The sequence below is a fragment of the Lagopus leucura genome, unplaced genomic scaffold (genome assembly GCF_019238085.1).
Source record: "Lagopus leucura isolate 7727_CA_CO unplaced genomic scaffold, USGS_WTPT01 Super-Scaffold_100018, whole genome shotgun sequence".
Lineage (NCBI taxonomy): Eukaryota > Metazoa > Chordata > Aves > Galliformes > Phasianidae > Lagopus > Lagopus leucura.
The window spans coordinates 10832796-10859807 of NW_024962272.1; the positions used below are offsets into that span (position 1 = coordinate 10832796).

The 27012-nt window shown below is 38.1% G+C and overlaps 1 protein-coding gene across 2 annotated transcripts in view; it reads left to right on the top strand.

Moving 5' to 3' along the window:
• TLE4 (TLE family member 4, transcriptional corepressor) overlaps positions 1–22773 on the top strand; it is a 101781-nt gene extending 79008 nt beyond the window's left edge. For both annotated transcript variants that reach the window (XM_042877449.1, XM_042877451.1), the window contains exons 9-20: positions 7255–7374; positions 7935–7988; positions 8681–8833; positions 10058–10190; positions 10497–10690; positions 10859–10935; positions 14187–14436; positions 15514–15761; positions 16791–16938; positions 17525–17675; positions 18009–18085; positions 19677–22773. In XM_042877449.1, the coding sequence (XP_042733383.1) occupies positions 7255–7374; positions 7935–7988; positions 8681–8833; positions 10058–10190; positions 10497–10690; positions 10859–10935; positions 14187–14436; positions 15514–15761; positions 16791–16938; positions 17525–17675; positions 18009–18085; positions 19677–19784 (1713 nt within the window). In that variant the 3' untranslated portion in view covers positions 19785–22773. The remainder of the gene's footprint in view (positions 1–7254; positions 7375–7934; positions 7989–8680; positions 8834–10057; positions 10191–10496; positions 10691–10858; positions 10936–14186; positions 14437–15513; positions 15762–16790; positions 16939–17524; positions 17676–18008; positions 18086–19676) is intronic.
• The last annotated feature ends 4239 nt before the right edge of the window (positions 22774–27012 follow it).

A 27012-nucleotide genomic window follows, 5' to 3' on the forward strand; every position in this document is an offset into this window, starting at 1 on the left:
AACCCAAAAACAAAAAAACAAAAAACAAAAAACATAGAACCATGACAACGTCTTGTGTATCTTTTCACTCTGGCCTACTCACCTGCTTTTCTGTGTGCTGAAGATTGTGGTCTTTGGGATCTGTTCAAAGGGAAGGAGGCTGAAGTGAGGGACAGTGAGTGGGAAGTGGTGAATTGCTTTGCGGATTAAGGGGGAGGATGTTTGACAATGCCTGTGTTGTTTATATCATCAATTAAATTCAATATTTACGAGTTGGCAGATGAGGACAAGAGCTGGCTTGATGGTAAATGTAATCTGTGAACTTTGAAGCTTCTGTAAACATGGCAGAAGTGTTTAACTCCTTTTGCTACCCATCTGTTACTTTTACTTTTGTTCCCTGCTTAAACCAGGACGTTAGTTCAAACTGTCCTGCTTACCAAAGGATGCTTGCCGCACTCCTTGATTTCACTACCTTCACATGCTTGTGCTAAGATACACTTCAAGCTAAATCTATGTTTCCTTTTCTGCCTCATAGCTATGCTCTTCTGCTGTTTCACTGCTTGTACTTAAGCCTTCTTGCTATGCGTTGACCCTCATAGTGTCAGCAGTGATTAGGCCTTACACGTGTTACGCCCTCAGCCAGTGATTACTGAAGAAGCTGTATTTTAAAGGATTTATTGCAAAAATCTGTCTGTGAAAGGCTAGCCTTTCTGTTGCTTTAAACACCTCCTTTTCTTGCCACCACTGTGCACCTGGACACCAGGAGGGACCAAAGAAACAGCAGCACACACTGGTAGGATTATATGTCAAAATTGCTAGGTATCTCCAGCTTCTGCTGTGTGGACTGTGCAGCTTATAGTAAGTTGGTAAGTGTATCATGTTAAAATGCATGACTGGAATTAACATGGAAATGGTAGTGGTTTATCGTTCTTTGTAACACTCGTTTTATCTGGACTTTTGATTTTGATAGATGAAATACCACATTGGTGCCACCAGGGCAACCACATCACCCATGTAAACAGATATGTGGATATTTTAAAAGAAATTACAAGCGCATATACATAATGTATACACATAGCTGTATTTTGATTCATGTGAAACTTTTGAGAACACTTGCCTTCTGGAGACAAACTGCTCAGCCTATACGTCTTTTTACTCTGGGCTTCTTTATGGCCGATTCATTGCTCATGAAGCAGCGTTGCACATCTAGACTTTGAAGGAGTTTTTTTGACACTCTTATTCACTAATTAACTTCTTTAATTTTGCAATTAATGACATTAATTAGTGGATAAAAATGCAATATGAAACTTCAAAGTTTGCATTTTAATCATAGTTTGTATTAAAAATAATTATTGTACCCATGATTACTAAGTTCAGTTCACTTAGTTCAGACAGAGTCATGTGATATTAAAAGTAGCTTTGTTCTGCCTTTCTGAGCTAGTTAGTAGGATTCTTCACCAACGAGTACTGAGACTTTATCCAATATCTGTAAATGCAAATGCAGAGAGAAGGCAGGGAATGAGACAAGAAAGTCAGTTTGATCTTGATGCGGCAGACTGGGTGTTGGGTTTCATGTTGGCTATATAGAGAAACAAGTTGGAAATGAGCAGTAAAAACATTTTAAAGGTTCGCTGCCACTGATATCTGTGGGAACAATAATTGGCTACCAGGTATCCTCATTTGATGAGCTCATTCTGAGCTGTATCAGTGTTCAGCTGACTGAATAAGGGCAGCAAAGGAAGAACATCAGTAAATTAAAGCAAATAGTGGAAATTAATTTGGGCTGGCATGGATACTGGAATGCAGTAGTGGTAATAATAAGAACAGAAATGTGTAGTAAATGTGGAGGTATGGGTGACCTCAGGAATGCAGCCCTGTAGAAGCACACCATATGGTACCTACAGAGCAGCTTACAGCATTTTCACACCATCTCCTTTAGTTTAATAAAAAATATGTGCATACGGAAGTATGTAAACAAATGCATTTTTTAAACAGATGGGTATTCCCTTATAGTTGAAGCCATGCAGAAAGCCTACTATGTGGGAGCTGTTTAGTTGCATTTTTGGTTGTTTTCTTTTTTCTGGCTGTGTGGTGGTGGCCTTGGCAGACTGCTGGGCAGCCTGCTTTACCATTTCACATAAGAGGCGAGGAGGGTTCCCTGAAGGCTTCTACTTCCGCTCATCTTCAGAACTAGGAGGGACAGAACTTTACAGGAAACTCAGTGGCCAGTGAGGTTTTCTTCCATGAAGTCCACATGGTCACCATTCTTGCTGTGGCTTGATCTGGTGCAGGCTGTAGCCAAAGGGATAGTGTGTGATAGCTGCACGTCTGGCTCTGTGCTGGGGCACTGCGTGTGGTCCTGCTTCCATGTCTCAGTAGTGACCTAGTGGAGGCAGCACTGAAATGGCAGCTGAACAACTAACTGAATGGAGTGGCTCAAAGGAGGAAGGCCAAGAAGGCAGGACCTTCAGCCTGAGAAGGAGAAGGGTGAGAGAGGATGTATTTGAAGCTTACAAAATGGCAAGGCATGCCTAAAGCAGGGCTGAATTCACTCGCTCCGTCAGCACTAGATTTAGGGGAAACTTGATGAAATGCATGGAAGACTGAATTTAAAACAAAAAAAAGGAAGTTCTCTTCAGAGAACAGATGTTCTGAAGCTTTCTGTCTTAAGAGGCAGCAGAGGCAGGACAGTTACCAGCAGCTTCAGATGGGCGGATGAGACAAACCCAAAGGCCAAGCAGTTTGCCAGTTAATTCTGAGAGAAACAAGCAGGGTGGTCTCCATGCAGCAGCCCGGGGTGCTGGGAAAGCTGGAGGGAAAGGGCAGAAGCCAGTGCCCACCCAGTACAAGACAATGCCTTTGTCAGATCTCTGGCAGTTGTATGTCCATGTGTAATGTTGGCACCAACTGTCCGACCAAGCAGCATTGCTGTCTGGTCATCACTGGACTGTAATACATATTGTATCCATTTTTATAGTTTCTTTTATACTTCCAACAGACTTTATAACATCAATAATGTCATTCAGGTAATTATACTGTAATTGACCTTAGGGTTGAGCATCCTTGGCTTTTACTGAAGTTTGCTTAATACTTCAGGATGGTCAATTATATCATAATCCCACTTTGTTGGCAACGATTGTTTTAATTATTACACTCCAAATAGATCATTTTAGCAGTAAGGGTACACTGGGGAATGGTCATATTCATGAATATTTTAAAGAGTTACCAGCTTTTATTGTGGGGGAGGGCTTTTCATCTTGTCATCTCTAGTCATTACTTTTAACACTGATTCTATTCAGTTATAATTTAGTCTGCTCAGGCCAGGTCTTCATCTGCAGAAGCGAGCGTATGAATAGCTGGGGTTTACCGGTTTTGAGAGCAGTTGGAAGACTGCACAATCTGACCATATTGATTTATTTTTTTTCTTTTTTTTTTTTTTTTGCATTACAGCATGAGTCATCTTTGTTAATGTAAGTAACTTCAGTGGAAGCTGGAGTTAAAATGGTGACTTCAGTACCTCAGCTTTCTCTTTTTCCAGGCAGTCTCAAGTATGAATTATACCAAGTAGAAAGTGAGGATGCTGATGTTTGCCTTGTTACCAGTGATAATTTTATGGCTCAGTAAGAGGCTTATATTGCCCTCTTTATGATCATTTAATTTGTTCCTGTGTGGCATTGATATTCCACCAGGGGAAGTACCCTGTGAGCGTTATAGAGAAGATGCACTGCTTTTCTCCATTTGGAGTTGTGAAACTCCAAATGGCCTTCGTGGTAGGCAATCTTTTTGTTTAACACTGTGCTCAGTACTGCCCAGAATACACAGTAAGGTATACCGTGCCAGGTTTTACGGTCTAGTGCAACAAATACTGTGGATCCAGCACTAGAAACAAACTATTTCACTTCTTAAGCCAATTATGTGAAGAAGGCAGTATGCTCAGCCTTTTTATAAATGTATCTGTTCAAATGTTTTTTGTCAGCGTTTTGTATTTAACATGAATAAAAATGTCCTACCTAAGCAGAAAATGAAAAACTGGTACATTCTGCTAAAATGGAAACTGAATGTAACCCACTTTCCCCAAATAATATTGTTTCCTGTGTCTGATCTAATTATTATATGTGAGCAAACTCTGTGTTGGTTAGTAGGAAAATGCTACTCTTTCTAGTAGATTAATGTTTTTTGTTGAAGAGAACAGCAGTGTGAAAGACTTATTTCTCTATAAATTTCCATAGTCACTAGAATGAGGACTCTGGCCCATTAAGTTGCTGCCTGCCAAAGCATAATGCTGAATCTTTTAATTTGTCTCAGTAGCCATTCTCCTCCCATTTCTTAAAGGCAATATTAGGACAGCACTGATGTTTTAATCGAGAAACAGTGCAGAATCTGGTGAGCTAAGTGGTTCACTTCAGTGGTTGTTGCCTCACAGCTTGCAAATATGAAGAATTGGAATACATCGATTTGCAGACATGGAAACTAGAATGTGTGTGGGTGCAGGGTTAATATGTAAGAATTTGATGTCAGTGGAAGCCATGAAGACTTGTTACACCCCATGTATAGGTAGATCCTTACAGATCTACTAGTAACCTGAAAAGCAAGAATGTTTAATCTGTTGAGTAGTAATTGGCTTTTTAGATAAAATAATGTTAGTCCAAATTCACTGGCCAAATTTCAGTTTGGCAATTGAGATTCTAATGCTTCCTTTCACTCCACTGATTTGCTCACTCTCCCCATCAGCTATCATTAGGTTAGTTGTCAACATTTTTTCTACAAATGCCAGGTGGGATACCATATTTTCTTATCAGAATCAAGTCTGATCCATCTTTGAAGCAGTAAAACCATTAAGCAGTGTGCATTGCTCCAGTGCCCAATGTGGTACTCATCCTTTATGTGCTAGAGATAATTAACTACTTTATCATTCTAGTAGGAAGCTTTAATTTATTACTTTATTAAGCAGTGAAATCAAAGATTAAAATGGTATCTGTAGCACATAGCTAACTAGATTGTGAAAAATGAAACTATATAGTTTCAAATTCATGAAAATAAGTATTTCTATTTAAATAAGTGCAGTAATTTACTTTAATTCTTCAGACATCAGTCTAATTTGTAGTTTACTGGTGATTATTTTTCTTCGTTTTAAAGTAATTTGCTTTCTGTAGGGTGAAGTTGAGAAATAATGAATTGAATTCACATTACAAGCTACCGCCTCCCAAATTATAAATTAATATAAATGTAATAGGAGTCTGCTATTAAAATCTTTTGCAAAAGACTGTGCTATATCATTGCAGTAAACAAATACATTTATCAGTTCATTTAATACTGTGTTTATACTTAGCCTCTATTTTTAAGGATTCTGTGCTTATTGTCACTACTGTCTCCAAATGCCTTAACATGCATTTTCTCTTCAGAGCAAGCAATAGCATTTTTAATTTGTCATTTACAGTGTAACAGTTGATTAATGATCTACTTTAAAGCTAAACCATTGAACATGTTTTAAGATATTCTTTTCTCAGGGTAGGAAATCCATGTATGCTGCCAAAAGGAGAAAGAGGGAGGGAAATGAGAAAGACACAGGCAGTGCTCAGCACTGGCTTTTCACTAAAATTTGTTATTTCTACTCAGGTAAGGAATAAGCTTATGCTTTTACTCAGAAGAATAAATAACAGTCACCAGTTAAGAAAGCTGAAGATTTTTTTTCAAGTTCTACCACTCATTAATCTGAGCTACTGTTGACAAGAACTGGAAATTTTAAAGAAGTGGCAGCTGGGTGTCCAGGCAAGGAGAAACGTTCTGTTATGTGACTTGAGCAATGACTGCATCTTAACTTGTGGTTAAGTGTTCTTAATTATTGCCAGAAGTCTGTGGTATAGCGTGTTGAGGAAATAAGACATTCAGTAACAGCAATGGAACAGGAGTTGCAGAGCATAAATGCTGACTTCTGGGGTTTGTGTTCCTGGTGATTGTGATAAAATATACTTACGGAGGCATGCAGTTAACCCTCAAACCAGAGTGCTGTACTATACAGCTGTATTGAAGAACAACAAGTTATTATAAGACATGGAAGAAAATCTCAATGCCATTGTTTTCTGCATGTGCAAGAGGGTTTAAAATCCAGCAGTAAGGACTTCTTTAGTTGTTCCCCTCAACATCTTACGTAGGGAGAATAGAGAGATGAACACAGCCAGCAGGGTTTAAACTGAGGATTATTTTCATCTTCATACCTGTCAGTTCCAATTCTGCAAAATACCAGAACACATCCTTACTTATGTACATTCAACTATTGACTTCATTGTGAGATAAAGCACAGCTTTTAGCAGCTGCTGCTGCTAAAATCAATCCCAGAAGAAATTTTGCATCTTTCATTACTTCCTTGTTTGTGTATGAACATAGGGCTCCACCAAGCTCTGGAAATATGTTAGGAATTGATAAATGTCATCTTGATTGTTTAAAGAAGTAGAGCAGAGTTGCTGAATGACAGTGCCCAAAGTGCAAATTACCTTCCATTCTTTCCCATCCCATAAATGTGCTCTGTAACCGTCATTAATAAGTGATGTCCACAGAATAGCAAAAAAGACTTCCCTGAGCCACTGCACTGTATTCCTGTCCTGCAGGCATAACTGGAAACTGTAAAATCTGTTGGTCTAAAATGAGTACAGAGAAATTCTTTAGAGAGAGAATGGTGAGGTGCTGGAACAGGCTGCCCAGAGAGGTTGTGGATGCCCCGTGCCTGGAGGTGTTAAAGGCCAGATTGGATGGGGCCATGGGCAGCCTGATCTAGCTGGGGAGGTTGGTGGCATTGCGTGTGGCAGAGGAGTTGAAGATTCATGATCCTTGAGGTAACTTTCAACCCTGGCCATTCTGTGATTCTGTCTTAGCTTGAACCGTCTTTGTTCTTCTTGTTGTGATTTCTGCAGGCATATACATACACACTTCTTCTGGGAGGTCAGTATTGATTTAACCATGCATATTTATACAGGAAACAAGCCAGAAGGTATTCACAAAATGGTCCAAAGTAGCTCTACATTCATCTTACTAATACTGCAGATATCAACTCCTCCATGTAAACTGATCTCTTTTATTTGTGTCTCTTGCAGTGCACTGGGCACTTTTAACACAAGAAACTTGCTGGGTTGCTATTGCTGATTAAAACCCAAAGTGCTGTCCTTAAGAACAGCTCTAAATCATCTTGCTGGGTTAAGTTGTGTTGAGGTAATTTGACAGAAAAAGTCCTGTTTGGAAGGAGCATCTGATGTGTTTTCTTCATCTCTTTTCAAAAAGCAGAGCTCTTCTGTATCTCCCTCAGCCAGTTTCAGAACAGCAGAAAAGCACAGAAATTCGACAGATTATTCTTCAGAGAGTAAAAAACAGAAAACAGAAGAGAAGGAAATAGCAGCTCGTTATGTGAGTAAAAAATTACATTCTATACTGTTAAACTTAAATGTTCCTTTATAATTTCACCCATTTCCTACTGCATAACTAATTTTAAAATTGATGTTCAGGATTTTACTATGTTCTTACTGTCTGTACCTACCATTTACAGTGGTTGGAAGGCTTGTATGTGTAGGATTGATAGCATTTTTGATGACATAAATAAAGAACATGTGGAAGGCAGTGTATGAGGATAGAGCATTAATTAGGCTGGGACTTGATAAATTTGCAGTCTAGCTTGTCTCCACTTCTTGGTGCAGTGCAACTTTGGATGAGGATTTTCATTCTCTGTTTTATCCACTGATCTGAAAACTTATCTGGGAATAATACTGCAGCTAGTGAAATCTTTTAAGGAGGAGCACTGTAGGTGACCTAAATAATGCAGTTTTATTCCTGGATAAATCTTGGTTTAAAAACAGGCTATATTACGTAGTTGTGAGCAGCTTTCCATTTCTTTCACTTATTTTTTTCTTTTTACTTAGGAAACTCAGGGTATTAAATATGTATTTTTTACACACTGTGTCTTATTGCAGGACAGTGATGGTGAAAAGAGTGATGACAACTTGGTAGTTGATGTTTCCAATGAGGTACACAGAATGTTTTTGCTTGTTTTTTTTGTTTTTTTGGTGTTTTTTTTTTCATTTGTTTGATTGTTTAGGCGGGTTTTTTTTGTTGTTGGTTTTTTTTTACCTTACAGTAGTGGGGGTTAGATGGTGGTGTCTTCAATACTATCTATGTATTTTGGGTATGAATAAGATTACAGTCTTTGCCTTCATAAGAGAGCCAGCTTGAGGGAGTCCAATCATGTCTCTCTTTAGGATAAAAAACAGATCTGTAACACTTATTTGTACAAAAGACATTTTTTGTTACTTGGACGTCCCAAAAGTGTGCTCTGAATCCAGCCCACTTCAGCTCATAAATGGTGTTTTCTTTCACTCTGGTCTTTACTTCTTTTGTGAATTTATCAGGTCTGCCACATGCCTCAAACCTTTCTAGCTCGACACTTAAAGAATGAGACTTAATTTCCTATTTCAGTATCCACAGACTTCAAACATCATTTTTGATGTTCAATAATGTCAATTTTTAAGACTTTCTTAAAAATAAAATTAAAAATCTGTTATACATATTGATTTTAAAATTTTATCAACTAAATTGCTGAAAGGCTAAACGAACATGTCACATTTTATGGAAGAGCTTCACTCCAAAGTGCAAGTTGCTCAGGACAAGCCCTGTTGGCCAGTATGAACTTTTTATAGTAATCCGCATTGCTGATGTTTAGGATCCTTCCTCTCCACGGGGGAGCCCAGCACACTCTCCAAGGGAGAATGGCTTGGACAAGACTCGACTGCTGAAGAAAGATGCGCCAATTAGTCCAGCGTCTATTGCATCCTCCAGCAGTACTCCTTCCTCTAAATCCAAAGAACTTAGCCTTGTAAGTGCTTCTGAATTCACCTGACCTGAGTTAATACACAGAAATAGTTGCTTACCAGACTTCTAGCTGGATACCATTTGAATTTGTACAGCTATCAGTAAAGCATTATGAAGCATTAGTTTAAAATTTGTTTTTGTTTTTTAAGTAATTTTTATAAAACAGAAGGGAAGAAGTCCGCACCTTTTGGAGGGATAGGAAAAGGTTGTTTTCATTGGTGGTGTGGGTAGATGATAGATGCGCTGTGTTGAGAGATGTTTTTCTCCTCCCCAGTATGAAAAACTGTCATTCTTAGAATAAATAAGAGTACACAGGGGTTCCTTGATCTGTTTGCCTGTGCCTGTGGTTTATAGCAAATTCAGTTTTGCTTGGACGTGATTTGGTTGTTAGCTTTGTTTGAATTACCAGGCCATATACAACAACAATAATTTTTATTTTCTATCTAAAAAGTAATCTGTCATTTACAAGAGCCTTCCTTGACTTACATCGTAAATCACAAGGCAAAAAAAGAGTTGCCAGCAAGTCGGGGGTATGCTTTCCTTTCCTGTTTGTGGCCAAAATTAATCACATTTCTGAGCTGCATAGTAACTCCCTTCTGTGTTCTTCACAGGTCAGGATATGTGATTACTTAAAGAAATAAAATAAATAAAAGAAAGTTTAAAGTGAATGTAGTGCTCAGGAAAGGTGATGGAATGACAGGTTCAGGCCCAAGAGTCAGCAATCTGTCTGATAAACAAGCTTGTCACAAGATCAGCAGTGCACAGTCCCTGACTTAATGCCCATCACTGTCTCTACCTTGTGTTACCAGTACCATGTTTGTGTGTGAGCTGTTGGTCAGTTGTGCTTTTTTTCTGCTCTTCTTATCTATAAGGCAGTGGTTCCTCAAATAAGCTTGTAGTATGAGCAGGTCTGTGACCACTGGACGGATTTAACATGTGCTGCCAATATAATTGCCAAGCCACAGTGATCTTCAGTCACTGACCTCATTCAGTATCACATAGATGCCTTGGGCAATGAAAGCTGTGAAAGCTGTAGTTAATTCCTAAACCATTCTGTCTTCTTCAGTGTCTCTTTAGTTTTTATTGCCAGTGACTTTTGAAACCCAAACCCAAAAGCTAGATTTCACTGATTAGATGTGCACTTGTGTCTTCCACTTGCTTTACAGCAACTAGTCAGAAAAGTAAAACAACTAATGCACTGTTTTCCCTTCTTCTTTCTGATGATTAGAATGAGAAATCTACTACTCCTGTATCTAAATCAAATACCCCAACTCCACGGACTGATGCACCAACTCCAGGCAGCAACTCCACTCCCGGACTGAGGCCCGTGCCAGGCAAACCTCCAGGTGTGGACCCACTAGGTGAGCGTTGATCTGCCTCAGCGTTGTGAAGATGCTTCCATTCATCCCAAAACCTGCTTCCTTCCAGTGTACATTGGCATCAGAATTTACTGCTACTTAAACTGGATGCCGAGTTGGGCCTTCAGCACTTTAAACAGCATATATATATATGTATGTATAGAGAGATATAGATACGTAGATGCATATTTATATACATACAAATATGCTGTGTTATATCAGTATATGTACTGTACTGTTTGAGAAACTCATATTTCTTCTGATGGGTCTGGCATGGCTGAGTGACTTCTCTCTTTTTTGCTTCAATAGCTTCAGGTTTAAGGACACCTATGGCAGTGCCGTGTCCCTATCCAACTCCATTTGGTATTGTGCCACATGCTGGTATGAATGGAGAACTGACCAGTCCTGGAGCTGCCTATGCTGGTCTACACAACATTTCCCCTCAGATGAGTGCAGCGGCTGCAGCGGCTGCAGCAGCTGCAGCTTATGGGAGATCTCCAGTGGTAAGTGTTTGCTGCTGTTAAGTAATTCATTTTGAATGTAAGAATTGTGGGGTAAATCTAGCCTTTGTAATTCAGGAAGTTTGCTATGGAGAAAGAGAATTAAACTGTCTTCTTTTGCCTGTCTCCATCTTTAATATACCTTTTTGTTTTGCCTGGGGAAAACTGTAGGTTGGTTTTGATCCACATCATCACATGCGAGTCCCAGGCATCCCTCCCAATCTCACAGGCATCCCTGGAGGAAAACCGTGAGTATCAAATATTCAACTTTATAAATTATTCATCTGCTAAAGTTATGTTCCCTTGTTGATTGGAATTGCCCTTAGCTATTGAAAATCATTGTGAATTAGAATAAATATAGATGTTTGGCAAAGGAAGGAGAAACTCTTATTTAATCTGGAAGTGGTATTTGCAAATTTGTTTTGAAGATTAATAGCAACTGGCAAGTATTGGGTAGAGTAAAGAAAAGGGGACAGAGAAAGGATCTGAGCTTCAGGGTGTTATATGCTGAATCTGACTAGTTGGTCTTACATAGAAATACAAATTGGAGTGGGATCTTGGCTTTCCTTCTCCACTGTACTCTGCTTTTCAGTTTAAAAAATGATTTCTTTGTTCACAAAAGCCTTGCAATTACTTGCAAACTTACCAGCTGTTACAGGCAGCAGTGTGCAGAGAAAGGAACACTGAAATGTTTCCTTTGATTGAAAATACTGGAAAGAATTATTGTATCATAATGTTCAAATTCATCCTTGATGGAACTGACCGCAAAAGGTGACCTGCTCTACCACGCATCACTTGTTGTGAGTCTCAGAAAAAGAATTACATAGATATGAAGAGCTCTGTGCTCACATCCCTCTTGAGTTAGAGAGGAGAAAAATAAAGCATTGATGCAAACAATATTGATCTGAGTTTTATGTGAGGGTCCCCAGTTCCACTTCCTGTGTGACACCCCTTTTGTACGAACTTACCACTAAATTCATACACCTTGTCAAACTCTCTTAGACCACACACACTAGTTCACCTCAGTTGATTCTGCCAGTTATTCTGCCCTGATAGATTTTTTGAAAATTTGAAGTTTGAAACTTGAGTTTGAAAATTGATGTGCAACAGATTCCAGATCAGCTGTTTACATTAAGAATTTCTGCAGGATGGAGATTTTCTTCTTACACATGCAGTGGAAATTTAGAAATTTCTAGACGTAACGTTCAGGTGTTTGCACTCTTCAAGTTCATCCATCATGAAGATGGCTCCAGGAAGGGTAACCAGCTATGTTAAGCTATGCTTGTCTGGTCTGAGAAACTTTAATTGTGCAGACCTTCTGCTCACATTTAACATGTGGTGATGAGGGAATCTGAAGTCAAGTGAGTTCAACTTTTGTTGCATCTGGAAGGGTTTTTTTTGAGTGGTCACTGATGTACTGATGACTCTTTTAATTCACAATTGCATTTAAATATTTGTCAGCCTTGGAATCTGAATTTGAAATCTGTGATTCCTTTAGCATGATTATCTTAATTTTTAAGTAGAGTATTTTTCACAGCTATCAGGACTGTTGTTTTGTAATTTACACTTTTTTTTCCTTTAAGACAAAAGCTCTGAAAATCTGTGCTGTTGAATGTTAGCTGAAATGCAGCAGTTAGTTGAAACAGATCCCTTAAGTGCGGTGTGTCAGGGATCTACCTACAAATAATTGTCTTTCCAGTTCAGACATATTTCACAGAGAAGATAGAAAAAATGGGTAATTTGAAAAGAAGAAATAATTACTAAGTGTTTATTGTTATTTGTAGTGTCAGATATTTTTAAGTTACTTAAGTAACACATTGTGTGAATTTCTCAGTGTTTAAGAGCAATTAAAAAGCAACAGTTTAACCACACATGCTGATGGGAATAATGGATGGGATGAGAATAATGTAAATATTAATTTCTCCAGAATTAAGCTTTATTTCTGTAATTGTTCAAATTTGTTCTCTGTATGCTTAATAAGCCTAGTAGAAACATATAGAAAGTCTCAAGCATGGCTCTGTGCAGAATGACTGAAACTTTATACAAAAATCAGAGAAGATGATAATGAAGTTCCACTTGTTTTGTTAGAAATTTAGCTTCTTTTTTTTCAGTACTTTACTGCAGTGAACAGGAATTAAGGAAATAATGAGAAAGTTATTTCAGATTTCTGTAGTGATAATTGAAACCAAGATTCTACTCATATTGGCAGTTTGCTGCTTCTGACAGCCACAGAAATCTGTCCTACCTTTCCTGAATGTGTTTAATGTCAAAAAATGGGGAATGATGATATGATGTGTCACTCAGGCCTGCCAGAACAAGAAATGGAGAGCAGGATGAGAAGAGTTGGTAAAGCTTCGGGAATAGGGCAGGAAGGCGAAAATGCAGTTGCATTTTATCCTGATGAAAATTACTGTTCTGATGTTAATATACTATGAATCTTAAATAACAAACTCAGTAGTTGAATTCTGAAGCCTGCCTTCTTCAGTGACTGTCAAGCAACAATTAAAGAAATGAGCTTTCTAGGTAGTATCATAAAGTGATTTTTTTTTTTTTTTTTTTTGTGAGCTGTTCTCAACCTCACCATTGTTACATTTTGTTTTTTGTTTGTTTTTATCAATACTTCTGTGATGTTTTAAGTCTAAAGAAATTAAAGCTTTCTGTTAAGGTTACCTTTAGTGCATGTAGGTGAACCCTCTTGTAATGTTTATAGTCTTGTAATAGATATGATGTGTCAAGAAGCATTGAAGAACAAGACAGTTTCACAACGTAACTGTTCTCCTTGGAAAATATTTTGAGATGAAGCTGTTGATAGGTTATTCACAGGTGGCATAACTGGCAGTCACACAACACATTCTTTCTCAGTGAGAGTCCTAATTCTGGCAAGAGAAATTGGGATTTGTAGTTGTTGTGTCAGCTTCACACACACACACACACACACACACACACAAAACAAAAAAAAAGGAAAAAAGGAAAAAGAAAGAAAACTCAAAAGAAGGAAGGAAATTCCAATACGTTTTTGCTGGTCTGTCGTGTCAGATGTCAGCAAGCCTACCTGGGGGCTTAACCCCTTCCTAGTGGTGGTTTCACTGCTTTGGTAACACTGTGTGGGACCTGCAGTGTGTCTGAAGCAACTAGGTAGTGATCCAGCTGAAGTCCACATGTTAGAGCAACCAAATGTTATCTGGCACTCAGCTGCCCCCAGAGGTCTACTGCAACTGGCTATCTATTTCTGTCTTTCAGTGGACCCTGACCTGTCCTTCCCTTCTCTGCAGGCAGTGGTCTCCCCATGCATTGCTGTGTTATGTATCTCACTTGAAATCCTGGTTACAGATGTCTAAATAATTTCTTTCTTATATTATAGAAAAAAAGCTTTGAAAGGAGCTAAGTGACAATCTGAATGCCCGTAGTGGAAACACATACAAAATTCTGTTTTCTGAAATAGGCTGGAAGAAAAAGTTTGTATTGTTTGTCCTCTTTCCCTATGTTTTTTCCTTCGTAGGGCATACTCATTTCATGTAAGTGCAGATGGCCAGATGCAGCCTGTTCCTTTCCCTCCCGATGCCCTCATCGGTCCAGGAATCCCTCGCCATGCCCGTCAAATCAACACTCTGAACCATGGGGAAGTTGTGTGTGCAGTTACCATCAGCAACCCCACGAGACATGTGTACACGGGTGGCAAGGGGTGTGTCAAAGTCTGGGATATCAGCCACCCTGGCAACAAGAGCCCTGTCTCTCAGCTCGACTGCCTGGTAAGTAAATGGTAGCTTACGATGGTAGAAGACAACAGCATGTTGTGTTAAGATTGAAATGATACTGTTAAGGTACAAAAAACAGTGGCTATTTGTGTTCTGTCATTGGTATCAAAGCTTGATACTTTATTTGTAATCTTATTTCTTTTAGAATGCAGTTTGAAGTATGTTCCTTGTAATACTCGTGTTGTTTTCCCCCCAGTGAATCAAAACATCTTTAATATCCTAAAATTGTATTGGAAGAGGGAAAGATCAAAGACAGTACAGCAGATACTGTTTCTAAACTTTGACATTTGTTGGCAGTGTTAAAGCTTGATATCCCATCATGCTAAAAATTGCTGTCTTGCAGCTGTATTCTCAGAGAATATTTGAAGATAGTCACGTATTTTATGTTTGTGCATATGTGTGAATGCATTGCCTTGTCTTAATGTGACAATTAAAAATATCCCAGAGTGTTATTCACAAATTATTTGAATGTGCTAACAAGACAAACCATTGTTAGCAGTATTTCTCGTGTCATTTACCAGTTTTTGGTAAGATGTTGCTTCTTGTTACAAAGGAAATAAAATGAGAACAGTGCAGCACGTGTAGACATATAATGAATTGCTACACAAATCACTACACAAATGAAGAAAATTGCCCAAATATTTTTCTCTGACATCTCCTAGATGGTGGCAGCAAGTCTCACTGGAGCAGAGCAGGGGGATGTGCAGGGAATTTGGTACTCTTCCATGCCGAGGGGTTAATGTGCTGAAATAAACTGCATATGAAAATGTAACTTTCTGCACAAGCTGTTGAATACAGCTGTCTTGAATTGTTTGGAGTTGAGTTCAGGTCTTTGCATTTTGATGCTAATTAAGATTAAATATCTCTCGCTACTGAATTTTGTAGATCAAGTTTAAGTACTTCCCTAATGTCATGTAATTTTCTGGCATTAATATACTTTATCATTGTCATAAGTATAAATGGCTCATTAAAACCAGGAGGGAATACAATACTTTTATGGATTTCTGCTCTCATGTTAATGCTGTTTTCCTTTCCTCATGAGTAATCTCTCGATGGTTTCTGTCTCCACAGAACAGAGATAACTACATCCGTTCCTGCAGATTGCTCCCTGACGGCCGCACCCTGATTGTTGGTGGAGAAGCCAGCACGTTATCCATTTGGGACCTGGCAGCTCCGACTCCACGCATTAAAGCGGAGCTGACATCTTCTGCTCCAGCTTGCTATGCTCTAGCGATCAGCCCCGATTCCAAGGTCTGCTTCTCTTGCTGTAGTGATGGGAATATTGCAGTGTGGGATCTGCATAACCAGACTTTGGTGAGGTAGGTCGACAGAACCAGATCACCGGGTTGTGAAGAATTAATTAAACATAGCCTTACATGCTCTTCTGCATAAATGCACTCATTTCTTTGTGGTGTCAGCATAGTTGCTCCTGCTATTTCATTGCTAGGCAATAACTATGTACTTTGTGCTAGGCAATGACTAGTACTTTGACAGAAATCTATTTAATTGTTTGTGGGTTTTGAGAGTTTCATAATTTCAAGCCTGCCAAACTGCTTCCTAACTGGTAATTGCTAAAGATCACTTGGTGTTGAAATTGCTGTAGGTTTTTTGAACAGATGGATTTCTTTGTTTCCGTGCAATACACTGTGCTCACACTCCAATATCTTTAATCAGTGTTCCAGCAGATTTGTCTGCAAATATGTCTCAGATACAAATGTGTGTAAATCACTTCATTGCACACCTGGGCTTCTTAGGAGTTGGGGTTGATGTTCAGTGATAATGACCAGTAAGATAGTTAGGAGCCACTCGTACAGACCTTTGTACTCTGCACTGCGTACATGTTGCTATAAGGTATACTGTTTAAATATTGCACACAAAGACAGGCTTTTACCCTCTGATGCTTCCATTTGGACTGCCTTTAAAAGAAGAAAAATTGTCATTGTCCTTCAGATTCTCCTTAATGCAAACAAATTTTGGCAGTCATGCAACATTCTTTCAGGAGCATGTGGTATTTCCAGTCAAAACATAGGTATTAAATAGCAGCAAAAGCCCTCAGAATACCTATTTCATGAAGAATGCTTCTGAAAATCGAATTAACACTTGGCTGTATGGTGTGATTAATTGTGTTGTCAATTCATCACAAAGCTCATATGGCCATCCCAGAGTTGAGATTAATCTTAGATTTCCATGGCAATTTAACTTTTTCCTTCAGATTTCCATGGCAATTTACCTTTTTCCTTCCTTTAACGATAGTTTCAGAGACCAAAAGAAACAGGAATTATTCTGAGTAAATAATCAGAACTGATTATTTCTGGTATGAGAATGTGTGAATCTTTTTATATTTTCAGACAATTTCAGGGTCACACAGATGGAGCCAGCTGCATTGACATTTCTAATGATGGAACCAAGCTTTGGACAGGAGGCTTGGACAACACGGTCAGATCCTGGGACCTGAGAGAAGGGAGACAGCTACAGCAACATGATTTCACATCACAGGTGCAATCTTTGGAGCTTCAGCATATTCAGAAAAATGTGTCATTGTTTTCTAAAAGAAACGCTTCTATAAAATAATAATAACAATAATAATGAAAAAAACAGACTCAAAAACACTCCAAATAATCTAGCGTCATGCTCTTTTTTTTTTTTTTTTTTCTGTGTGCTGGCTAAGCATCTTTCTGGATTATTTCTGTTTGACAGATTAGTACTTCTCCTATGAAAGCAGTGGAGAATCCTTTTTATAAAATAATTGCCAGATTAAAGTGTTCCTGAGTGCAATCTGTTCCCATTCCTGTAGGTCCTTGTTCAAAAATATTTTACAAAAATATTTTTAAATGCTGTCAGATAAGCTAGGACATTAACTTTTATAGCTTGATTCAGTGCTTTGCTATTACAGTTTTAATTGAGCTTTGTTTACATGAACTAATTTATCTTGATTACTATAGTAATTGGATTTTCGTGTTTTTTAACACTGTAGCAGACTATGATCTGTTTTTGCATAGTGTTAACAGTGTAGCAAGAAGTCAGTTTAGAATATCTGGAGCTCCTTCCTGACTGACTGAAGCATGTGCTGTGCTAATTCCAGATCTTCTCGCTGGGCTATTGTCCAACTGGTGAATGGTTGGCAGTAGGAATGGAGAACAGTAATGTCGAAGTGCTGCATGTTACTAAACCGGACAAGTATCAGCTACATCTTCATGAGAGCTGTGTGTTGTCACTCAAATTTGCTCACTGTGGTAAGGAAATACTTCCATGCCAGTATTTTCTTTCCTTCCTTCCTGTAAAATTCTTCCAACAATGCCTGTAGATGAAATTAGAGATTTAGAGAAAATTTAAGAGTTGGATTTTGAAGTTAAGCATTAAAACTACTCAAAAATTCATTCCTTTTTTCTGTAGAAACTCCCTGTGTTGTTACCAAACCTCTTAGTGTTACTGGTTTAAAATGTGACTATTCTTTTGATATGTTTTTCATTAACGTGTGAATGTGTTGTTCTTATGACTGATCTGTTGCTTGGGGTGCATTTTTTGAAAGGAAAAAGCAACAATAACATTTAAACAATCTGTTGCAGGCAAATGGTTTGTAAGCACTGGAAAAGATAATCTTCTTAATGCCTGGAGAACACCTTATGGAGCCAGTATATTCCAGGTAATAATCTACTAAAAGCTATTTTCCACATTACATTATAGTGCAGTAGAGCTGCACATCTCACGGTCTGTCACTTAAGGAGTTTTTAAATGGAAGTTCCTGGCTAATTGCTATATTCAGTAATTAAAGAGACATACTTCTGTCCTTTCTAACATTTTAGTAATTTATCTCTTACAATAAAGTAACCATTTATTCTGAAGTTGTTTTTACTGTCTTTCTTTTTAACCTTCTTGTGCATAACCCAAGTCATGTTAGATCAGCATTCACTGAAGGTCCTGTTTGTAGCTGAACTAGTGAAAGTCGTACTCAACATGTGTTTTTCTTAGATGAGGTGCATAAGTTCAGTGGATTGGACAGGCACACTGGTGAACTGAAGACTACATCATTATGGAGTGATCCTGTTGGATGGAATTATAGACTGTAGCTTTTCAGCAGTTTTTAATCCTTCTGTGCCTGGTTTTAATAGCACTTCAGTGCCATTAAGAGAAAGCAGGATTTTTGTCATGTACTTTCGCTTACTGGTATTTCTATGCTGGGACTTTTTAAATTAAGCTAGCTGGTGTTCCTACTTAAATGATCAGATCTCACCTGTACTGATACCTGTAATGATTCTGTCTTCCAGAACAGCAGTACATTTTGTCTTGGCATTAGACTTGGGAAGTCTAAGCTCTGAGTTTTAGTAGTGGAGAGTATTCAGTGGTGGAATGACTTCCCACAGAAAAGTCTTTTCAAGGAACTTGCTTGAAACTGTTATCCCATTGCAGCTTTCTTAATGAGGGGTAGAGAAAGAAACTTCTGTAGTGCAGTAATGTTTCTTTGCAAAAATATAGTGTATTTGGGTAATATATAGCTCTTGCAGAGAGAGGCAGAAAAGAAAATGTTGGCATGTTTATACAGGAAACACTAAATGCACTAACACAGCATGTAAAATATGGCAGTACATAGACATCATCTGAAAAAAGGCAGAATAGCTGGGAAAGGCACAAAGCTATTGCACCCTGTTGTATCCTATCTTCCATTTACTTCCTATTACACTACTGTGTCTTTTCTATATTTGCATCTTTGCTGATAATGTACGTTTATTTGTGCAGTTGTTTTGGTGTTCTTTTTTTCACTGTTGGGCAAATACTGAGATGAGATATAATGACTTCTGTTGGATTGTTTTGTAGTGTTTCTCCATAAAAATTAAAATGAGAAAAGGAAGAATAAGGTTTCTTTCAATTTATTTTTATCCAAAGATTAATGTATAAACTATTAATAAATGCTCATAGCTTGTAGAGCGTATACAAGGGACTGCTTGTTTTTGATGGATTGATATGTTATCTCTAGGTCTATTAAATAAAACATTCCCTTCCTTTTTTGCTGCCCTTTTGTGTTGCCATAGAGCTTTGGATGAAACAAATTTGTAGAAAGTCTTGTAGCAAAAGCTGTCACCTTTTCACTTCAGATTCAAACCTGTAGTGCTGGTATTTAAGTGAGCTTTCTGTGTATTCCCTGACTATAAACTCTTCTGATTAATTTTCAGGCTCTTTTGGTTTGAAGGATTGAAAAGATGTAATTCTTCTTTTTTCTTTTTCTCTTTTTCTTGTAGTCCAAAGAATCCTCATCCGTGCTTAGCTGTGATATCTCTGTGGATGACAAGTACATTGTCACTGGCTCTGGGGACAAGAAAGCTACAGTCTATGAAGTTATTTATTAGAGACAAATCTAAACGCAGGCAGAACTCCTTCTCCTAGCACTTTGCTGTATTTCTTTTTTTTTTTTTTTTTTTCTTTTTTTCCTTTTCTAAACTAAGAACTTAAATGCTCATCGCAGTTGTGGAATTTATTTTGACCTTCTTAAATTGCTATTGATTTGTGAATGCTCATTAAGAATTTGTGATACCAAACTGTCAGATAGCTATTTGGGAGAAGATTGAATAAGCATACTTAACAGTGAACCTGACTCTTTAATTATGTATTATAGCTGTAATGTATTTATTTTGTGTAAAGAAGGCTTTCTAACAATGAACTGACTAAATAAAGCTGTCTGGCCCGGCTTTAGTTTAAAAGGTGCATTGAATACTTTGCTTTTTTGCTAGTGGATAAATTGGGGATTTTGGAGAAGGATGTTCAGGAGATAGTGAAAGCTACACTAAATAGGCTTGTAGTTTCTATTTAAAAAAAAAAAAAAAAAAAAAAAAAAAAAAAGAAAAAAAACCAAAAAAAAAACTTTTTTATATTTTTTAGTCCTGTTCTTGGATAAGACCTCTAAGTGTTATTACAGTATAATTATTTGGTGGGAAGATGCTGTAACTTAACTATTTTAGACAGTCTTGGAAACTTAGGAAATTGCAAACTGTAGCCAGTAATCTACATGCCTGTGATGAATGGCAAATTCAGTTCACATCTAAAATAAATTCACTTTAAGTAAGAATGTGCTAATTTATATATTTGCAATGTTAATATAGCATCCTGTGTACAGATTTGTTCTCAATGCTTTTTTGTTGATGAACATAAAGCATTTTGGTGTCAAGCTAGGTTTTTTAATATAAACACCTCTCTTTGTTATATTGTAGAGAGTACAATAAGTTGCCTCAAAGAATCACCTTTGTAACTTCTGGAAACTTTTGCAACGTTTCCTTGAAAATGGGGATATGTGTCTTTGGGCAATTTTTCAATTACAAGAGATTATGAAAAATATTTGATATGTTCTTTGGAAACTGCACTGAAATAAAAATGGATGCCTACCAATATACAAACTACAAAAGCAATGACCTCTAAGGTAGGATTTACAAGAGCACTCATTCTGACATATAAAAAGGAATGGATTCTCACTTGGGAAAAGGACTTGTTTTGTTTGCCAGCAGTTCAATCCAAGTCTCAATTGGATGTCCCTAAAATGGACGTAGACTGAGCCATTGTGCCAGAGACATGTTATCTTTTTTTGTTGTTGTTGTTGCTGTTAAACTATGATCTGTGACTTTTTTTTTTTTTTTTTTTTTTTTTTTTTTTGAATGCTTTAAAAGAAATCTTTTAAGTCTGTGGATCTGCTGATGTACAGTGCCTTTGCTGCTATGGATCAAAATCAAAAGACCCGTGTAGATAAATCTTATTGTATAAGTAGAAAATTACTTAATTTCGTACTAGAAATGGATTGATGCTGCAAGTTAAAATGGACTGTTCATTGAAGTTCCAAATGTGGTAGCAAAAAATGGTGTCTTAAGTGCTTAGTGTTTGATGTCATTAACAGTTTCGTAATATTCTACATTGTAGAAAGATTTTGATACTAAACTGTGTCATTGTACATAGTTCTAATGCATTGTATTGACCACCAGTACTTCTATAATGGTAGATTATTGTTTGTGCATTCAGACTTTTAAGCATTAAACATAAGTAACTTCTAATATGTATTTTTCTAAGTCTTTCTTCACTCCCTTGTTCTTTTGTGTACAGTAATCTCACTTAAGTATGCAGAATGCTACCTGTAAGGTGAACTGATGATCAGAGGGCGTGCCAGTGCAGATACATGCTGTCACTCATAGACAATGTCCTGTTTCACCACGTTTTTCCCAATCAACAAAATTAGTTAATATGTAATTTTTCAGTCTGAGTGGCTCTCAGCATTGGGAGGTATCAACTCTTGAAGGCCCCAAGACTTCAGCCATGTCACCTAGAATTTGCCACTTCCCATTTGTTTAGTTTCTCATCTGATACAAAGCGTTATGTTATTCCATACCTCCATGAGAAAGAAACTCAGAACAACTCCAGCTCCTGGGCCTGCTGAAGTTTGCAGAGTTCAGCAGAATATGGGTGAGGGATGATGTACTGGAATACGACACCTGGATTTTGTCATTAAGGGATGAAACCTCCTCCTACCCATGCAAAGATGTCTCTTGAGTACAATAGGTTTTTTGTTAAGAACTCAACAGAGTTAGGCTGCAGGTTAACGTGAACAATGGGAAGTATTAGGGTAAGAAAAATAAAGTGAAGTAGAAGAAATGTTGTACACAGTTCAGTAGGGAGGAGGTTGTGCTAGTCGCAGTGGGAGAAAAGGAAATGGAAAGTGGATATTGGAATTAAATATTTCTCCCATAGCTTGTATTTAAAACTGATGTGCATGTTACAAACTCCTGGAGGTGTAATCCTATCATGCTGTGAGGTCCAGTCCATGCTATCTGCTGTTTCATAAATTCCAGTTTTCGTTTCTCTGAAATTCTAAAAGCTTAAGCTGATCAGGTCATTTATCTGCACTGTGAGTGACTGGGATCCTTGTCAGTGGAGAGGAGTGGAGGGAAATGCTGTTACTTGTCCCTCAGAGCTCTCAGATTCCTTACAGTAAACAGGGAAGAGGAGTTTTCCAGATATCCCCCAAAATGTTGTAAGTTTTCACCCAAATGGAGATTCTCTGCTACTTAGTATGCTAATGCTTTGTGAAGATGAATTCTGTACAGATGCTTTCTGTTAGTCATTACTCTTGTCTGAAGAGATGGAATTTACCTGTTGTTATGTAGGAGACAACTTTTATTTTACCATTCACATATTTTAAAGGCTAGGGTTATACTCCATTTACTAACAAAAGGAAAAGCACCTACTTAATATTTGTAGAAAATATTGTGTTCTTCAAGCATAAGAAATTACCTTAAACTCTTAAAATAAAGCCTGCATTTAAAAAGAATAAAACACCGCATATCTTGAATTTGTACCAGAGCTAGTTTTGAAAGTGGACTAATATAGTTTTAAAGCAGCCTGCCATATATCTGCTTATTAATATTTTTATTAACAGCTTGTAAACAGCGTAGGAATTAAGTGCTTTAATCCAGGATTACCACAGTTAAACAAGTAATCATCCTGAATTTTCTCCCTTTCAGGGTTCAGTGTAAGTGCAAGGTGGTACTTTCTGTTTTTCAGTTAAGCACACATTAGGTCACTTTCCTTTTTCATTCTTAAGTTCCTCTTGCTGCTGCAGGCTCTGATTTTGTGCGGGAATGTTTTGTCACGGATAGCTTTTGTACTACAAACATGTGGCCTGCATTCTCCATATTCAAGTTACAGACATTCAAGTTTCTTATTCCTGAAAGGTTAGTGGAAACAGGAATGCAGCTTTGCAGTTCTATGTGTATCTGGAGTATCCTCTTCTGAAACCTAGGTCAGATCCTTTTTGCAAATGAATGGGTGCTAAGTGTAGCAGTACTCCCATAATTTATGCAGATGAAATTCTGTCTCATTGTTACAGAACCTGATCAGACTATTTTGTTGGTATGTTCTTTTGGTTTTTTGTTACTAGTGGTTTGTAGTGTTTTGTTTTGTTTTTAACAGTTAGGACGTTTGAGTCTCTTCTGTTCTAGCATATTTGTGATCACCCCTACTGCAATCCTGACATGGCTAACTTCCACTCGAGGATTTATGCTCTGAAAGAATGAAGAGCAAATTGCTGTTGAGTAAAAGATTTTTGCATGTGCAGAAATCAGAAAATTCAGAGCAGTAGCTTGCTCTGCAACCATTTCACATTTATATTGTGTTTGCTATGTCTTTTTGGCATCAAAATGATGCTGAGTACAGCAGTGTTTTGGTGTAATGTTTAAGAACATCAAACATGGCTGCTAGGAAAGATTTTTGAATTTTTCAGAGCAAATGTGTGCAGAAGAGGCTCAGCCAAAGACCTGCTGTTACATGGGTTCTGTGGGAGAAGTAGTTGCATTCAGTAGTGAAGACTTTTTCTATTATTAGTGTTTTGCAGTGACCACACACAGTGGTGGTGAGATAGTTTGGGCATTGTGGGCTTGACATGCAGCTATGTATTTATATGAGTCCCCTTCCCAGGGATAAGAGGAGATGAGTCTGGAGTAGTGTGCTGTACAAGATCATCTCTGACAAGCTCTTAAATAATGCACCTGTCGCGTCTGGTTTTAAACCAAGAGTTACTGAACATAGCCCTCGAGATTTTACGTTTCTTCCAGTATTTGGAGTACAGCGTTTCCACCTCACAGCATGGAATTTTTATGTCAAAACCAATAAATGTTCTTACTCTTAGCAAATGATTTTCTGTCTCAGTTACAAGGAAACAGTATTATAGTGTCTTTTTTTTATTATTAAAAATGGTGTAGGCTGACATATACAACATGTCCATAAACCTGCCATCAAGTGCAAAGGAGTTCTTCTGGGGGTCGCTTTGAGTCACATGGACGTATTCTAAAACGTTGTTGCAGAAATACATTTTTTTGTTTGTTTGTTTTGGGAGAATTAGCCTATGATACTGTATGCATAATAAACACGTGAAGTGAGGAATTGTCTAGTAGTTACTTTTGCATCCATGGCTAGGACTTAGCTGATTACCCTAGAATGCTAAAATGCATCTGAAAGGTAGAATCAGTAAGTACAAATATTTAAAAATTATATGTGTGTGTATACACACACACTGTTCTACAGTAATTATGTGGACTCAAATTGTCTTTCAATATCAAGGCAAGCATCTGTACAACATCTTCATATTCAGATAAAGAAAGGGGTGGAAGAACTCAATCTTTATCTGTCAATGAAATCTCTTTTTAAAAAGTGCTTAGGAGAGTAGTTGCCTTGGTTTTGTTATCATTGTTCTTGAAGAATTTTATAACAAATGTGCTGTGGCACGATCCACGGTAATGGTATAAATGAAAAGAGACAATAGGGCATTTACAAACCAGGCTTGAGACAGTGCTATTGACATAAAGATAGGCAGTGTGACCTGATAGATGTTACCTCATTTCCTGAGCAACAGAAACCTGTATTATTTGTGATATGTTTGAATGCATTTAAACATCTGTCTGGTAGATCTTAAGGAAATCATGGGTTTCAGCAATTCTGGCTTGGGTTTTTTACTGTCACTTAGTGCTGGCTTGATGCTGCCAAAGTGGTACTTTCTGAGGGGTCAGACTCTGGGGCCACAACTGGAGGCGTTGGGAGGAGCCCCACCTCTGTGTTGCCTCTTGGCAGCTTGTGAGATGACTTACGTGAGCCCTGAAGAAAGCATTGCTACATTCTTCTGCACAGAAATCGCTACCTAAATACCAGGTATCCTTTATTTATAAAGATATGTCACAGCTGAATGGAAATATAAGGAGACATTTTCTGCTGAGAAAAGAACAAGGATGACCTCTGGGGAATCGGGCGTTTCAAGGCCTTTTCGAGCACAGCGAGTGTGCAAACAAGGCAGTTGCTCTGTTACTTTATAGACTGTCAGTCTTCTGCCCAGTCGCTGGAAGCTGCTTACGGAGCAGGGAAAGAAAATTCTAAAATACATGGTATGAAGTTAATAGATTTCCATACGTTTCAGCCCGGCTTTGAGGTGTCAGGTGTGAAGCCCAATTTACAGTCAATTTAAAATAGAAAGATGGCATGGTTTTCTTACAGAAAGTAATGAGTTTGAAAGAACGAAGGTGGGTACTGGGCTTTCTCTTTGGAACACAGAAAATTCTGCTTATTTTACAGCAGAAAATTCTGCTTATTTTACAGCAGAACCTCCTAAATGTTTACAGTGATGATAATATTTCAACAAAAATATATTTTTGCAAAGCGAAATTTTATGTTTATCTTCTCATTTCCTCATACACATTTTGCCTGATTTAAAAAATACCCATGTCCTTTGGAAATCAGCTTAGTTCGTTTAGACCTATAACACTCAAAATAATGTCTCTGTGTCGTATCTAATGTGTCTGCATGCGTGTGACTTTGCTGCTGTTTTCTCACTTCCTTCCCAACTGAGAAATATCCCAAAGTTGAAGAGGTGCTCTTGTTTGTGGCTTGGTCTGGATCTTGGGGACTGCTCAGCAAATGGAAGTGGGACATATTCACAGGATTTGGCTGGCTGTCACAGCTGCTACAGATTCATTTAGGCCTCTTTCTTCCTCTGAGCAGCCTTAAAAAAAGAGATGCAGCAGGAGTGGTCATCTGTCTTGCCAAGCCTTTGCTTTACTGAGTTTCTCAGGTGCTCATCTGCTAGAAATGGGAGGGGGAGGAGGAGGAGAAGGAGCAGTGAGTCCTGCTGGACTGGGCATGCCACTGGAATGGCAAACGTAATCTAAGGTGCATTGGGAGAGATATTTGCAACAGAGAGAGGGAAGTCTTGCTGCCACTGTACAAGGCACTGGTGAGACTTTGGAATAGTGAGTGCAAGTCTGGTCACCTGTGTTTAAAAACTTAATTGAAAATGAGCCTGATTGAGAGAAGGGCCTACCAGGCAAACTGGAAAATCAAGGGAATAGGGACTGTCATGCAAGGAGAGTTTATGTTCTTTTAATCTAGTGAGCTGGCAAGCTGAGAGCAGGTAGTAATGTCATCTGAAAATACTTCAGATGTTTATTCATCAAGAATGAAAAGGCATTAAATCTGAAGGATAACACCAGCACAAAAAGCAAGTGAAGAAAACAGCACAGCCTGGAATTGAAGAGGCTCCTGTGAACGTTGGAGGTCCTGCAGTTTCTGATCCAAAGGCAGAGAAAATCAGACTGCTTTCAAAGTAGCGTGTGAGGCATTTAAGGAGGAGTGCCCACAGCTGGAGGGCAGTGGATGTCTGGCACTCCTTCCTATGCGTTTGACCTGAATATATAAAGGTAATGGAATTAAATGATGTTTATTTTGAAAAAAGTTTGGTGTGAAGGAGGGAATGAAGGAAGGTGGGTGAAGTGAGTGGGAGAGAAGGGCTGTCAAACAGAAAACACTCATTTGGAGTGCTTCACTGCTGCTGAAAAATGAGTGCTTCTTGCTAGGTCTATTTATTATGACACTGCTTATCTAAAAACAATAGTTAAAAGGAAAACTGCACATTATTCAAGCTCTAATGCAATGTGCCACAGCCTACTTAAACTTGCTGGGTTTCTACTCCATCAGCTCAGACAAGAGATCTGTTTCTGCTATATGCTGAAGTGTTTGGATTTTTTTGAGTTTGGCAGCTCAGCACATGCTTCTCCAATC